General features: G+C 36.2%; 1 protein-coding gene across 1 annotated transcript; it reads left to right on the top strand.

Annotated features, from left to right (window-relative positions):
- Window positions 1-472: 472 nt before the first annotated feature.
- On the top strand, window positions 473-5,114 carry LOC132611780 (uncharacterized). Its single transcript, XM_060326154.1, has 3 exons — window positions 473-2,512; window positions 2,606-4,405; window positions 4,512-5,114. Exons 1-3 carry the CDS (start codon window positions 473-475, stop codon window positions 5,112-5,114), a joined length of 4,443 nt encoding a protein of 1,480 aa, XP_060182137.1.
- Window positions 5,115-17,146: the final 12,032 nt, after the last annotated feature.

Raw genomic sequence — 17,146 nt, 5'->3', positions numbered from 1 at the left:
TCGCAAGCACCGCAAAACAGGTTCGCGAAAGGATTCAGTGAAACGACAGACTAAGGGAAAGAAAGTGAGGAAACCCGAAACAAAAAATCCAGTTGAGCACCCAAAGAAAGAGAGAATAGAGGGGCGCTACTACCAAGAACCGCGTCGGCCAATAACATTAGGAGAATACTTGCCGAGTTGGTTTCACACTAAATTCGTCATTGATGATGTAAAAGCTTCATGTTGTACCGTTGATGAGAAGGAAGCGAAAAACGTGACCTCGTCATGTCGATCATCAGAAGACTCTGCAAAGTCATATCCTGAAGTCATAGATGCGTGCATGGCCAAAATCACATTCACCGATGATGACCTTCTACTCGGCGACATACCTCATAATCGCCCTTTATTAATGATTGGATTTGCACGTGAGCAAAAGGTGAATAGAATCCTAATCGATGGTTGATCTGGAGTTAACATCCTTCCTATTCACACAATGAAGGAGCTTGGAATCGCAATGGAGGATCTTTCCGCAAGTCGTTTGATGATCCAAGGATTCAACCAAGGGGGACAAAGAGCCATAGGAGCTGTCAAAGTAGACCTCACCATCGGCGAGCTGCAATCTAGCACATGGTTGCATGTGATCGATGCAAAGACTTCATATAACATCTTACACGGTAGGCCTAGGGTACATGAGAACAAGGTGATCCCTTCTACCTACCACCAGTGTTTGAAGTATCATGAAGATGGAGTTGAAAAGAAGATTATGGCCGATGATAATCCCTTCACTGAAGCTGAAGCGCACTTCGCCGATGCCAAGTTCTACTTAAAGAAATGTGCTGCAAAAGTTGATGAAGTTGCGATAATCGATAATTCTGAGTTTATGAACAAAAATGCAAAGGTGGTTGCTTGTAAGGAGAAGGCGGCAGTTAAGGAAGATCAAAGGTCCTTCGATGTCAGTAAGTTGCCCAACACAAATGGCGTTTCTTCGAGTAAGAAAGTGACTTCTATTCTTCGTTATGTTCCAAAGGCCAAAAGGGACGAGGGAAACATGTTGGGAGGTCTAACCCTTCCTATCAAGCAGATTGACACAATAATGTCATCCACAAAATTACTTGGAAGATTTGTGGCTAGCAGCTCGCCACAAAATGAAGAACTCCCTACGAAGCGTACAGGTGAAGGTTTCGATCCAAATGCTTACAAACTACTCGCAAAGGCTGGATACAATCCTAGCGAACCATCAAAATTGGGGAACCTTCCGATGGAACTTGCGGCGAGGCAAAAACATGAAGGTTTGGGGTATAAACAACCCTCACCAATTCGCATCTCCATAAGAAGGGCAAGTAACAACTACAACACTGCAGAAGAGAAACCTCTTGCTTCTAACAAAAAGCCGTCTATCTTTGACCGACTGGGAAAGTCGACCGCGAGAGTTTCTGTATTTGAGAGGTTAGGACCAATGAAGAATGGAATCAAGATTCGGAGAAACCACAAGCGTATGAAATCATCAGTTTTTCCCAAATCTCAAAACATCTCCAAAGACTTCCGAAGTCTGATCCCTTCTAGGATGAGGCGGCAAACGGATCTTGTGGTCTCATGTGGAGAAGTGCTAAAAGCAAAGTCGCATGTTGTGGTCTACACCAAGGAGCGGGATGAAGATGAAGAAAGTGTTGTCTCTTCATATCACGTTACTGTACAAGATGAAAGGGATACTTTATATCCAATAAGGGTTGATGAAGAATTGGAGGATTTTTCTTGGTGTTATCATATATCTGTCGATGGTGGCGAACCTCAAAAAGATGAAGACGCTAAGGATGCTCCGCTCGAATTTGAAGAAGGGGTAAAAACGACAGTCGATGCATTGAAAGAAGTCAACCTTGGCACTGATGAAGATCCAAGACCCACTTATGTAAATTCTTTACTTGCAGTCGATGAAGAGAGTGCTTATGTTGAATTACTTAAAGAGTATAAGGATGTATTTGCCTGGAGTTACAAAGATATGCCTGGCTTAGACCCTAAAGTTGCGGTCCATCATCTCGCTGTCAAGAATGGCACACGTCCTATCAAACAAGCACAGCGACGTTTCAGGCCCGAATTGGTTCCCTTGATCGAAAATGAAGTTAACAAGCTTATTGAGGCTGGTTTCATTCGCGAAGTTAAGTTCCCCACATGGATTTCGAGCATTGTCCCTGTGAGAAAGAAGAATGGACAAATTCGGGTATGTGTTGACTTTAGGGATCTAAACAATGCATGCCCTAAGGATGAATTTCCACTTCCCATTGCTGAGCTTATGATTGATGCCACTACTGGATACGAGGCGATGTCCGTCATGGACGGCTCATCTGGTTATAACCAGATCCGTATGTCACCTAAGGATAAAGAGCTTACCGCATTCCGCACTCCTAAAGGTATTTATTGCTACAAAGTAATGTCTTTTGGATTGAAGAATGCTGGAGCAACATACCAAAGAGCTATGCAAAATATCTTCGACAACATGCTTCACAAAAACGTCGAATGTTATGTTGACGATCTGGTGGTAAAATCAAGAAAAAAGAGTGACCACTTGCAAGACCTGAGAATGGTGTTTGACGTACTACGAAGGCACCAACTCAAAATGAATCCTTTGAAGTGTGCATTTGGGGTTACCTCCGGAAAATTCCTTGGCTTTGTCGTTCGACATCGGGGGATAGAAATTGATCAAGCCAAAGTAGATTTAATCGTGAAGATGGCCGAGCCAAGAAACATCCATGAGTTGAAAAGTGTGCAAGGGAAGTTGGCGTATCTTAGGAGATTCATCTCAAATCTAGCAGGGAAGTGTCAACCGTTCAGTCGTCTCATGAAGAAAGGTGTTCCTTTCGAATGGGACCAAGCTTGTGCCAACGCCTTTGAGAGCATCAAAACTTATTTGACCAAACCTCCAGTTCTAGCGGCTCCTGTGCCTGGAAAGCCATTGATACTATACATATCGGCACAAGAAAGTTCAGTTGGAGCACTCTTAGCCCAAGAGAATAGCGAAGGGAAAGAAAATGCCCTTTACTACTTGAGTAGGATGATGACGCCAAATGAGTTGAAGTATTCGCCGATTGAAAAGTTGTGTCTGGCCTTAGTCTTCTCGATTCAGAAGATGAAACACTACTTTCAAGCCCATGCAGTTCGTCTTATTTCCAAAGCAAACCCCATCAAATTTGTGATGTCGAAACCTGTCCTTAGCGACCGACTAGCAAGGTGGTATCTCCAATTTCAACAATTTGAGATTGTGTACGTTCCTCAAAAAGCTGTGAAAGGGCAAGCATTGGCAGATTTTCTAGCAGACCATCCGATACCCGATGACTGGGAATTAACTGATGAACTACCCGATGAGGATGCAATGGTCATTGAGATTCAACGACCTTGGAAGATGTATTTTGATGGTGCTGCACATCGCGAAGGAGCTGGCGCTGGTGTGATATTTGTCACTTCTCAAGGGGAGGTCTTACCGTATTCCTTCACTTTAACACAATGTTGCTCTAACAATGTTGCAGAATATCAGGCACTCATACTTGGGCTTGAAATGGCTGTTGATATGAAGCAGTTACAATTACAAGTCTTTGGAGATTCTGAATTGGTAATCAATCAATTGTTGGGTACCTACGAGGTCAAAAAGCCAGAATTGCGTCCCTATCATCACTATGCACAAAAATTAATTGGGTGGCTCGGCAACGTAACTCTCCAACACGTGCCAAGAAAGGAAAATAAGAAAGTTGATGCTTTGGCTACTTTGGCTTCAACATTGACTTTGCCTGACCAAGCGCAAATCACTATCTGCCAGAAATGGATAGTACCGCCGGAGGACGATGAGAATGAAGAAAGCAAACTCGAGCTTCTTGTGGCCGTTACTAAAGCCGAGAAGGTCGATTGGCGACAAACCATGATCGATTACTTGTGTTATAGCATTCTTCCAGAAGATCCAAAAAGAAAGACCGAAATTTGTCGTCGTGCCCCTCGCTTCCTTTACTACAAAGATACTTTGTACCGTAGATCGTTCGAGGGAGTTCTCTTGCGTTGTCTGGGGGAAGAAGAAGCGACTCAAGCTATGCAAGAAGCCCACTCTGGAGTTTGTGGATCACATCAATCTGGGCCAAAACTGCACTTTCATATAAAAAGGATGGGGTATTATTGGCCAACAATGGTGAAAGATTGTTTGGACTATGCGCGAAGTTGCAAAGCATGCCAATTTCATGCAAATTTTATACACCAACCTCTTGAGGTGTTACATCCAACTGTTTCATCTTGGCCATTTGACGCTTGGGGGCTAGACGTGGTTGGACCGCTACCGAAATCTTTTGGTGGCCACTTGTACATCTTAGCTGCAACGGATTACTTCTCAAAATGGGCTGAGGCTGTCGCCCTCAAAGAAGTAAAAAAGGAGAATGTGGCAAACTTCATTCGAGTAAACATCATCTATCGTTTTGGCATTCCTAGATATCATAACAGATAATGGCAAGCCGTTCTCCAACAAATTGATGACTAAGATTTGCGAGCTTTTTGGCTTCAAGCAACGAAACTCGTCTATGTATTATGCTGTTGCAAATGGACTAGCTGAAGCATTTAACAAGACCTTGTGCAACTTGTTAAAGAAGGTCGTCTCCAAGTCTAAAAGAGATTGGCATGATAGAATGAAAGAAACTCTTTGGGCATACCGAACGACTTATCGCACACCAACTCAAACAACTCCTTATTCTCTTATTTACGGAGCTGAAGCGGTCCTTCCACTTGAACGCCAAATACCTTCATTGCGGCTCGCTATCCAAGAAGGGCTCACTGAAGAAGAAAATGCTCGTCTACGCCTTGAAGAGTTAGAGGCCCTTGATGAGAAAAGGCTGGAAGCTCAGCAAAGCCTTGAATGTTATCAAGCTCGTCTTTCCCGTGCTTTCAATAAAAAGGTTCGCCTGAGGTCCTTCCAAGTTGGTGATCAAGTCCTGGCGGTAAGAAGACCTATTATCATATCTCATAAATCTGGAAGCAAGTTCACTTCAAAGTGGGATGGGCCATATGTTGTCCAAGAAGCCTATACAAGTGGCGCTTACAAGCTTATTGATGCAGATGGCTTGCGGATCGGTCCCATCAACGGGAAATTCTTGAAGATGTACTATCCTTGAAGCAAGATGATACTCCTGGCCCGCATGAGTTTAAACTGTGTACGGCCCAAAAAAAAAAAAAAGTCCGCTAGGTTGAAAACCTCGAAAGAGGCGGCCTAGGCAAAATTTAGGACAAACAAAAAATGTCCGCTAGGTTGAAAACCTCGAAAGGGGCGGCCTAGGAAAGAGTTAGGACAAAAAAAAAAAAAAAATCGGAACTACGAAATGACTTGATCCTCTTCACCGAGGTACGTAGGCGCTTAGGGTTTCATTCTAAGTTCAGTCGCACCAAAAAAAAATCCTTCTTTCTTGTTCGGAACTACGAAATGATTTGATCCTCTTTATCGAGCGAGGAGACAAACATAACTGGAAAGAAGAAGACAATTCACAGCAAGTGATAACATTTTATAGGTTCATGCTTGAAAGAATTTGATACATCAATGATTTGAAAGAAAGGATGGAAATATCTATACAACATCCCATGCAAAATATCTAAGCTATTCGTGATGGCAGTTGAAGCCGAAGATGATTGTAGTTTGTTTTAAACGCTTCTGTCAAGTAGGCACTATTTCTTCAAAGAATGATGCCACTAAAAAATCTGATGGATGCTTCAAGTAGTCGCTCGCCAAAGCTAGAATGTCGCTCCTATGACGAGTTGAGATTTCTTTTACCACAAATGCGCAAAGCTGAAGATTCGAACAAGATAGATTCTAAGCTGAACTTAGAGAATTATCTGTACAGATGTAGAAAGCATTTGGCCTTAATTTTTATAAATATTGTAGATCAATGAGTTGTCTTTCCATAGAAATTGGAATCTCGTCATTTCGGCACTCGTACCCCGAGTTATGAACTTTCTCCCACCGAAGTGCAAAGCTGAAAAATAGAACAAGGCAGCATCGGAGTTGAAAGTTGGAGAATTATCTGTAAAAATATAAAAGGAATTTGGCCGTGATTTTTATATATATTATAGATCAATGAGTCCTCTTTCCATATAAATTGAAATCTCGTCATTTCGGCACTCGTACCCCGGGTTATGAATTTTCTCCCACCGAAACGCAAAGCTGAAAAATAGAACAAGGCAGCATCGGAGTTGAAATTTGGAGAATTATCTGTACAAATCTAAAAGGAATTTGGCCGTGATTTTTATACATATTGTAGATCAATGAATCCTCTTTCCATAGAAAGTGGAATCTTGTGATTCCAACGCTCGTACTCCGAGTTATGAATTTTCTCGCACCCAAGCATGCAAATCTGGAAAGTCATTGCGGCAGATCCATTGATCAACTTCAAAATTTAATTCAAGCCGATCCTGAAGGAGTTTGGCTCTAATATTTTGATATGTAGCCTCTTTTGAAGTCTAGTTTCTTCAGAATCAAGAGGATCTCCATTCCATCACTCCTACATCAAAGAATAAATATTTTTGCAAAGATGCGCCAAGTACTTGATCGCCGAAGTTTGGAAAGGAATACCCCAAGAGTCAACCTCGCCAAGTCGCAATGATGATATGCACCACATAGTTTCTCTCCAAGCTTCAATAGGGGATGCTAAACGCTGCCAAAGGAGTGCTCCAAGTGCTTTTTTTTACCGAGCCGCAAAGAGGAGACATTTTCATCTACTTCAATGCCAAATATGGGACGAAGAATTTACCATGTACATCTTCGACAAACTCAAGAAGAGGATGCTCCATGATTCACGAGCTTCGTCGCCAAAAAAATGCACCACGTGTGGTTCGGCGCCAAAGTCGTAACTGCAAACGAAGGTATACCAGGTGGTTCTTCGCCAGTCATTTAGCCAACAGTTAAATCTCCTTAGTTTGATAGCGAAACACTCTCTGAAAACCTGCAAAAAATAAATAAATAAATCTTGAGCTCTCAGTGCCAACGGCATGACGCTTCAATTTGGCACGATAGACATGGATTGAGGCCCCAATATCACGAAGCTTTATCTTGCGGCCAATAGTTTGATCTTGAATATCAATCTCTCTGCCACTAATGCTAAGTCGTCTTGGCATGTCCATTGGATCTGTTGTCAAGAACTCAACTGGCGAACTTTACCAAATACGGAAAGGGGAATAATCCAAGTATTGAAACATCCATTGGGATGAGAAGAATCGGTGGGCGCGACTTCTCGATGAATTGCGGACTTCAACAGAGGGACGTCCATAACAGTAGCCTTGCCTGAGAAGTTGCTCATGACGTCTTTGGTCTCCTTTTTAGACCATTCAGCAAGATGAAGCGTAGAAAGCTCTCCGTCAAGTGAGAAGGCACCGATCACCGGAGGTTGAACCTCCAAGGCAAGGACTTTGGCGTTCGGATTTCGTTTGTCGCTCACTATCTCTAGATGAGGGCGTGGCGTATCGCGATCACGAAAGTGCATCATCTTTGTTCAAATTTAAAGTCATACAGATGCGCCCAAAGACCTGCAAAAGAAATAAAAAAAGGGACAGGTAAGTTTCGTAGAACATGTCCAAAGCCAAGAGAGCAAAATCAGATTCTGTGGCTGATTAAAAGAAATATACCTGAGCCAATATAGAAGCAATTTGATTGTGGTTTTCATATATGACGTAGCTCTATGAGTCTTCTTTCCGACGCCGCAAACCGTTCGTGATTGCGATGTTCCTAAGTCAAGATATAAGATTTTTCGTCAGGACGCACAAAACTACTTAACCAGTGAACCAGAACTGAAGGTCTGATTATCGATCAATATCTGAGTAAATATATAAGCAATTTGGTCACAGTTTCCGCGTATGACGCAGCTCTACGAGTCTAGTTTCCGAAACATCAAGCGGATCATGATTTCGACGTTCCTACATTTAGATATGAATTTTCTACCACAGACATGCAGAACTGTGAAGAAAGTGACGAAAATACATATGGAAGAAGGAAATTACCTGATAGAGATGGGTCGAACCAGCTCGACGATACTTCAAATTGACGCTCAAACACCAGGAGAAGGGGTGTATTTATGGATGTCAAAATCTGGTTCCTACATGGACTACACAAAGAAATCCTTGTTCCAGTTGGAATCTAATCATGGAAAACTTAAGCTTATGGAAAATTTAGGCTTTATATATGGAAAGTCTTGGCTTATGGAAAGTCATTATTCTCTCCTAATATGGGAAAGGGCTTACACATGGAAAGTTTAAACTTATGGAAAGTTCATATTTTCTCCTCATAAATCACAAAGAAATACCATGCAAATATGGAAAATATAGGAGAGTTATACATGTTGGTAATATGATTTGCTCGGGATTAAAAGCATCTTCCTGATTGACGACGCCAACCGAAAGAGAAGCATATCTCTATTTTTAAAGATCTGAAAGGCGGCTATATAGCTAAAGTTGGAATGGACGGTGATTAACATATTGTCCAAAATCAACTGGGTGTCCTAATTCCTTAAAAAAAAAAAAAAAATGCATCAGCTTTGGAAGTCTCCTAATCATATACAAACTAGGAGGAACCATACACAATTCGGGAAAATATATTACCAAGGGGTTAGTACATTGGCATACAAGGAAAAGTAAAACCCCATTTGAAAAGTATGATTTAATGTAGTATGGACTAAAATTTTCACAAGAGACATCACGTGAACATTTAATTCAAAGTCCATCATATCCTTACTTGGTGTGGCATAACATTGCAATTAGAGCATTAAGTTAATACTTCAAGCCTAGTCTACAAAAGTTTGGACACTCCGACAAGCCTTGAAGTAGGGGGCATTTGTAGATGACGAAATTTTATTAAAAGTAAATCCACAAGAAATTCGAATTATATTAAATCCAAAATATATTCGTCCGAACAAATATTATGGGCTAATATAATTGGATTAATTGCTTAAGTCCAATTGGTATGGATTTAATTGAAAGACCAATTCAATTGGGCCAGCTAGTCTATCTTGTCGGACTTCACATGATGAGCCCACTCTATTAGCCAAGGTCCATGCCACGTGTCAAATGACGTGGCGCGCCAAGTCAAGTCAAGGACCAATAAAATCATGCCACGTGCATAAGTGACGCAGCATGTCAAGTCAATAGAAGAACCAATCAAATGTCGCCAAGTGTTCAAATGACATGGTTCAACCAATCATATACAAACCCTAGCTCTCCCCTGCAACTATAAATAGGGGTCTTCACAAAGCCAAAAAAAAAAGAGAAGAAATATACATAGAGAAGCTCTCAGTCGCAAGTCTTCCGCATACTAAGAAGTCTTCGCTCCAAGTGGTGAGCCGCAAGTTTCCATATCTCTACGTTTGTGATTAAAGCTCGGCTCCGCATTCGTAGTGAAACATCAATAACAAGTAATTCGTCCATTCAAGAACAAGCAAAGCCCTTGATTGACGGCTGTATCGTGAGGAGAAGAATCAGAGGATTACATCTTTTTATTTAAGATTTCATAAAGATTGTAACCCCCGCACAAATTCTTGAAATCAAATATTATTCTTTGTCGTTATTTTTCTTGTCTTGATTATTATTTTCAGGAACGAAAGATTAATCGCTACAGTTATCAAAACTTAACGATTTAGTACGAACTCAGCGAGCGAATCATCTTCCTCTAGATCGTTCGTACTATTATAAAAGTACACGTAATATTCAACCAATCTTGACAGTAGAGTGAACCATAAATAAGCAGAAGCCTTACTTTGAAAATTTGGTCCATGATCGCCTTACATCAAATTTTCAAATAATGGCTTCTGCCTATTGATGGTTCCACTCTACCGTCAATATTGATTGAATATTATGCGTACTTTAATGACGGTGCGAATGATCTAGGAAGATCATTCACTCGCTTATTTCGTTATTCTGGAATCGTCCGCTTTGATAACGATGTGCAACGTAACATAATTAATTATTAATAGAATTTATATTTTCGCTCTAAACTAAAGAACTGTTTTTAGTTGAATTTGATTGACTATTTCTCGTCCCGGGTCTTTTGAAAAATGCGGAATCACCATAGCCTCTAATTTGTAGGCGCTAAAGAGAGAAACTCCTACCACATTTTAGTAGTTCCAACATGGTCTTACATATATAAATGCATAGAAATTGCTTTGTCTGTATTTCACGAACACAAACTTAAGAAAAGCCAATAGTTCGTTTGGTCAAATACAATCTAACATAGAAAAAGAAAATGCAATCTAACATTTATTCAATAAATACAAGAAAAGAATAATACATATTTTATAGACGACTTTAACACTGTTCTTTTCACTTCAATTTCCAGAGGAAAAGCTAAGAGACTGAGAACAACTCACATGCTGTTCGGGTTTTGATGGCCCATATATGTTTACTAGTAGCACGTTCTGAAAATTGAGACCCCAAAATCTCACTGCAATATAACTTTACAGCTGCAAAGAAACGCCCTTATATATTTGGTTTATTTTTCAGTAATATAAATTCAGATTGTTTTCTTCTTCTTTGTTTGTTCAGTTTCAGACATCCCTAACGACATTGGCAGATTACCACATGGCAGTTCACTTCTCTTTTTATCCTTCCCACATTGATATGCCCCTTCACGGATTTAAGTTATCCTTCCTTCACTGATACAATAATACAAGTCGTCAATGAAGAAGAAGAAGACCACTTGTTTGTGGCAACATATTTTTCAACCAAGAAATCTGATTTTTGGATTATTGACAGTAGTTGTAAAAACCACATGACATATGACAGAATTAATGTTAAAGAGTTTATGTCAATGAAAAACAAGAAAGTTAGAATCGGGAACGGTGACTATATTCTTGCAAAAGGAAAAGGGACTATTGCAATCAAAACAGGTTCAGGTACAAAAATAATTTCAGATGTTCTTTACGTGCCTGATATTGATCAAAATCTGTTAAGTGTTGGCTAGCTAATGGAAAAAGGATTTAAATTGTTATTCGATCACAAATACTATCGAATCTTTGATGCCACTGAGCAGGAGATTTTACGAGTTAAAATGAGGGGTAAAAACTTTTCATTTAATCCAACAGAAGATGAACACATGCCAGAAAACTGCAAGACCAAAGATGAATTGGCAGATCTGTTCACGAAGTCAATTCCAGCCAAGTCTAGAGTTTGTAGTTCCAAAACCAAGGAGGAGTGTTAGAATATTTGCTTTTGGACTGCAGTAACTTTGTTTTACTGCTTTTGAATAAATTTTGTTTTACTATTAGTAATTAGTTAGTTAGAAATATATTCTGCAGAGATATTCTAGGCTAGGTTAGCTATTTAAAGATATACTCTGCTGAGATATTTTAGGCTAGTTTATAATTATCTTTTTATTGTTTTTTCCTATAAATGCAGAGCTAAACATAGCTAAATAATATAATTCCCTTTGACTACATTGCAGTATATTTTAATTTTTTCTCAGTTATTTCCTACGTTTCTTTGTTAAAAATCAACAAAATAACAAAGTGTTATTATAATGTGTCCAAAGCAGAAAATCTGAAAAGTAGAAGTTAGACCAGAAATGAAAAAAAAAAATCGAGCCCATAGAGTTCACTGTGTATCCTTAAAGAATTTAATCTCATCACTATTGCCCAAGATATTTGGATTAGTTCTTCGCAGAATAGAACGGAAGACTATTATGTAATGGCGTCACTTCAAATTACAGAATTTCGTCGAACTCAAACCAAATGCTAGTCCTTATGAAGAGGATTGCACAAGATTAAATGAGACTAAATTATGCCTTCCAAACCGATGTGGGGCTCGACACTATTCCTCAAGCTATAGACCGGACATCTGGAGGCTGAACAATATAATATGGGCTCCAACATCAGGTAAATCAATAATTGGAATGAACCTGGCCCCGATACCTGATTAAAAAAAAATGAACGTTGAACCTAATTCAACTTCAAAAGCTAGCTCATTTGATGAAGATTTCCCAAAATCATATAAAGAGATTAAACTGCACATCTTAAATCGATGTGAGACTCAACAGAAAAAAATGTACTCACATTTAATGTCAATCCAACAAACGCATGACATTTGTCTTTATTAACCATCACTTAACCATAACAGTATCACCTTAGTTTTATCACTAACCATTAAAATTTAGTATTTTTCGGCATAAATAATTGATGTAAATAAGTTTTCTCCATGACATGATTATGTAATTATTTAACTTAAACTCTGTTGGCACTAGCATTCTTTGCATGCCAACAAAATTTTGTAGCCTAATTTTCTAAATCAGGCTAGCGGTTTACCTTGGAAAGCTTGAGCTTATGATACGCTTTTATCATCCTGAAAGTCGTTAGAGGATTGCACACTTCTTTTTGTCTTTTCAATCTATTCTTTCCTAGGTTAGTTGCATCATGAGGTGCCTATTATAGAGAGATTAATAGTACTTGGTTCATAAATTTTGTAAGAAAAGATTCGAATGGTCTCTGAATATTGACGTCTTTTCTAAGTAAACTAGTTGGCTTATGCAGCACGGGCCCAACACTTCGGATTATAGTGTATATATGTATATGTAGTTGTGTTTAGATAGTGATAATATATATATATATACACACTGTGTTCAAAATACGATTAATATAACATTGTAGTTTGTGTTCCGTATCTAAAACTTTATTATATTCATGTTTGCTACGAAAATTTCTTAATACTTTTTAAAAGAGAAGACTCGTTTAAAAGAAAACTATTTTCCTCTCTTTGAGATAAAATAATAGCAATATTTAAGCATCAGTTGATACTTTCAATTTTAATTCGATTAATTTAAAGGTGTAAAATATTTATTATTTTTTATCAAATTTTGACTTGGATAATTCTAATTCTAATTATTAAATTAATTTTACATGTTTAAAACGAAACAAAGTAGAAATTGATTTTCTATTTAAACGAAGAAATGTTATTTTTTAATCTTTGGTAAATATTCTCGGTTTGGCCATTTTACTTGTCATGTTGTCTTTTGCATGGTTTTTTAAGGAAACGTGAATTAGAATTATAATTTGACTAATTTACCTTATTCATTATTAGATCTTCATTTGATATTAATCTCTTTTCACATTTATTAGAGTAAGAATGAAAATAAAAAAGTAATTAAATTGTATCTTATTTTTTAAATATATAAATTTTAAGTATATTTATTTTAGTAAACATAACAAATAAATGACATGGCGGAATAGCAAATACAACAATTAAATATTTTGAAGAAAAGTAATAATATGGGGTCCATGTTTTTTGCTTGCAATAATTTCATTTGTTCCCACTAATGAATTCACTATTATTGACTTGATGGGGATACTTTGGGAATTACATAAATATTGTTTAATTTTTTAATATATGGGGTGCACGTTTTTTTTTGACGTTGCCTTTTTTTTTTTTTTTAATATGGGATCCACTTTTTTTTTCATGAGTTTGGAGAGGGTGGGGTCCACCTTTTTTTTTTTTTAAGAGTGACTGACGACGAAGCATGGGTAAATCGATACTTCTATATAGCTGAAAAATAGAAATATAATAAAGTATTTCTATCTACCTTTTAGAAGAGTTGGTAATATAAAATATAAAACGTCATTTTTTTACCCTTAAATAAAAAAGTGGGTGGGACCACAAAAGATCTTTTTGCCCTTAAATGAAAATGTAGGACCGAACACGGACGACGATCTTGCCTCTATAAACCGGATCTTTTATATAGTAGTAATAGTAAAGTAATACATATAATTTTTTTTATCAAATTTTGATTTGGATAATTCTAATTCAAATTATTATATTAATTTTATATGTTTAAAATGAAACAAAGTAGAAATTTGATTTTCTATTTAAATGAAGAACTTCCATTTTTTAAGTTTTAGTAAATATTTTTTGTTTAACTCATTTTACTTGTCATGTTATTTTTTACACGGTTTTTTAAGGAAACGTTAATTAGAATTATAATTTCATTAATTTACGTTATTAATTATTTGATCTCCATTTAATATTATTTTTTATTTTATGACATTTAATCTCTTTTCACATTTATTAGAGTAAGGGAAATATGAAAAAGTAACTAAATTCTATGTTACTTTAATATATAAGTATTTTAAGTATGTTGTTGTACAATAATTTCATTTGCTCCCACTAATGGGTTGATACGCATGTGGCAATGAATCCATCATTATTGATTTAATTGTTTGATTTTCTAAGGACTATTTTTTTTTAACATTATTTGGTTTTTTAATATGGGATTCACTTTTTTTTTAATGTTGCCTAATTTTGTTAATATGGGGTCCAATTTTTTTTCCCCGTGAGTTTGGATGTGGTGGGTTCCACTTTTTTTTCTTCGCTTTTTTTTTAATACTGGTTGGTGTTTAATTTGGGTCCATGAAGAACTTCTATTTTTTAATTTTTAATAAATATTTTTTGTTTAACTCATTTTACTTGTCATGTTGTTTTTTACACGATTTTTTAAGGAAACGTCAATTAGAATTATAATTTCACTAATTTACCTTATCAATTATTTGATCTCCATTTAATAGTATTTTTTCTTTTATGACATTAATCTCTTTTCACATTTATTAGAGTAAGGAAAAAATGAAAAAGTAATTAAATTCTATCTGATTTTAATATATAAATATTTTAAGTATGTTGCTGTACAATAATTTCATTTGCTCCCGCTAATGGGTTGATACGCATGTGGCAATGAATCCATCATTATTGATTTAATTGTTTGATTTTCTAAGCACTTTTTTTTTAACATTGTATGTTTTTTTAATATGGGATTCACTTTTTTTTTTTTAATATTGCTTGATTTTGTTAATATGGGGTCCACTTTTTTTTCCCGTGAGTTTGGATGTGGTGGGTTCCACTTTATTTCTTCTCTCCCTTTTTTTTTTTTTAATACTGGTTGGTGTTTAATATGGAGCCCAAAATTTTATTTTATTTTTTAATACTGATTGGTGTTTAATATGAGTCCATGAAGAATTTCTATTTTTTAATTTTTAGTAAATATTTTTTGTTTAACTCATTTTACTTGTCATGTTGTTTTTTACACGATTTTTTAAGGAAACGTCAATTAGAATTATAATTTCACTAATTTACCTTATTAATTATTTGATCTCCATTTAATAGTATTTTTTTTTATGACATTTATCTCTTTTCACATTTATTAGAGTAAGGAAAAAAGAAAAAGTAATTAAATTCTATCTTATTTTAATATATAAGTATTTCAAGTATGTTGCTGTACAATAATTTCATTTGCTCCCACTAATGGGTTGATACGCATGTGGCAATGAATCCATCATTATTGATTTAATTGTTTGATTTTCTAAGCACTTTTTTTTTAACATTGTTTGTTTTTTAATATGGGATTCACCTTTTTTTTTTTTTTTTTTTAATATTGCTTGATTTTGTTAATATGGGGTCCACTTTTTTTTTTCCCGTGAGTTTGGATGTGGTGGGTTCCACTTTTTTTCTTCTCTCCTTTTTTTTTTTTTTTTTTTAATACTGATTGGTGTTTAATATGGAAGATATTTTTTTTTTTTAAATATTAGTTGTTGTTTTTTAATATATATGGGGCCCATAATTTATTTATTTTTTTAACTTGGAATGACGACCAAAAAGGAGCCGGTTGGACGATGAAAAAGATGCCCAACCAGCTCTTCTAAATAGTTAGAATAGTAGTACCCAATATACCACAAGATTCGTAGCAATTCTTGACTCTCATATATGATCTTTACTATAAATTTGGAAAGACATTTGAGTTCTAAAAGGCCGAAACAATACTGTAATTAGCCAAGAGATGGGTGTTATGTTTACCAAGAAATGGGTCTACATACCCCATAATTGAAAAGTAATTGCACGGTTTGGCCTTCAAATGGATTGATCTTTAATTTTTGTCCTTCAAATAGCTTGGTCTTTAATTTTGTGCCTTTAAAATCGAACTTATGCCAAGTAGAGCACTTTTAGGGTGTGGCCATAACTTGTAAATATTATTATGCGTAACTTATATTCCTCTAGGTGTAAGTTCTGAAGGCCAAAAATTAAAGACCAGTCCATTTGAAGGATAAAAATTAAAGACCAGCAGCAAATAGGCACAAAAGTACAAATGACCCCATAAACTACCGAGTTGGGTTTTTTTTTTTTTTTTTTTTTTAAATACAAGAAGTATGTACTAACGGGCTCGTTTTTCACATGGATGGTTCTTTCAGCCCAGCCCATCAAGCTTCACATTTACATGAGATAAAAATAGGAAAATTTATGGGTCATTTGCACTTGTGGCCTATTTTGTGCTGGTCTTTAATTTTTTATCCTTCAAAATCGAACTAAAATTAAAGATCATCCCATTTGAAGGGAAAATTGTGGAATTACCTGAAGGGAAAATGACCTAATAATACTACTTAAGACCCTAAATTATAAAATATAGGGATACTTTTTCTTGTTTACAAAACATACCGACAAAATTACAAAGTATACCAGATTTGGGTTTAATGGAATACCCATGATTTTGGGCTTTTTTTAAGGAAGAGAATCTGATTTTAAATGTGGGGTTAATTTTAGAATAGTTATTAATCAACTTCTTCTTTTCAAAAAGATTTATTTCTGTCTCCCCCCCCCCCCCCCCCCTCTCTCTCCCTCTATGATAGACATTATTTTCAGACCTAAAATTCATCTTCTCTCCCAGTATGATACGATTTCAGCTTCATCGACGAACAATTCTCCACTAATTTTAATATTTTTTGCCTGATAGCAATTCTTTGCATTTTTAACTCACAATTTTCAAACCATCTTTCACCATTGTTATTGTTCATCATTATTTTTGTATATTAACACTGTTTTCCGATCCTACATTGTTAGACTTTAATTGTGCTTTAGCTTTTGTTTGTGGAAATAATGAATAGAAAATCTTAAGAATTTTAAGCAGCGGGATGTTGTGAGTGATAATATGTTTAATGCAAAAAAGAAATAAAAAATCTTTAGTGCATCATGTAAAAAGTTGAAATGTGTGTATGAGATGTGTGTTGTAATTGTGTGTATGAGATGTGTGTTGTAATTGTGTGTATGAAATGTGTATAAATTATTTATACATTAATAATAGAAAGATTATGATTACTGACTTGTGTATTAATTGTGTATAAAAATTGGTTTGTATTGTTTTGAGATATAT

Source organism: Lycium barbarum, chromosome 9, assembly GCF_019175385.1.
Source record: "Lycium barbarum isolate Lr01 chromosome 9, ASM1917538v2, whole genome shotgun sequence".
Classification (NCBI taxonomy): domain Eukaryota; kingdom Viridiplantae; phylum Streptophyta; class Magnoliopsida; order Solanales; family Solanaceae; genus Lycium; species Lycium barbarum.
This window is presented reverse-complemented; position numbering and strand designations above follow the sequence as displayed.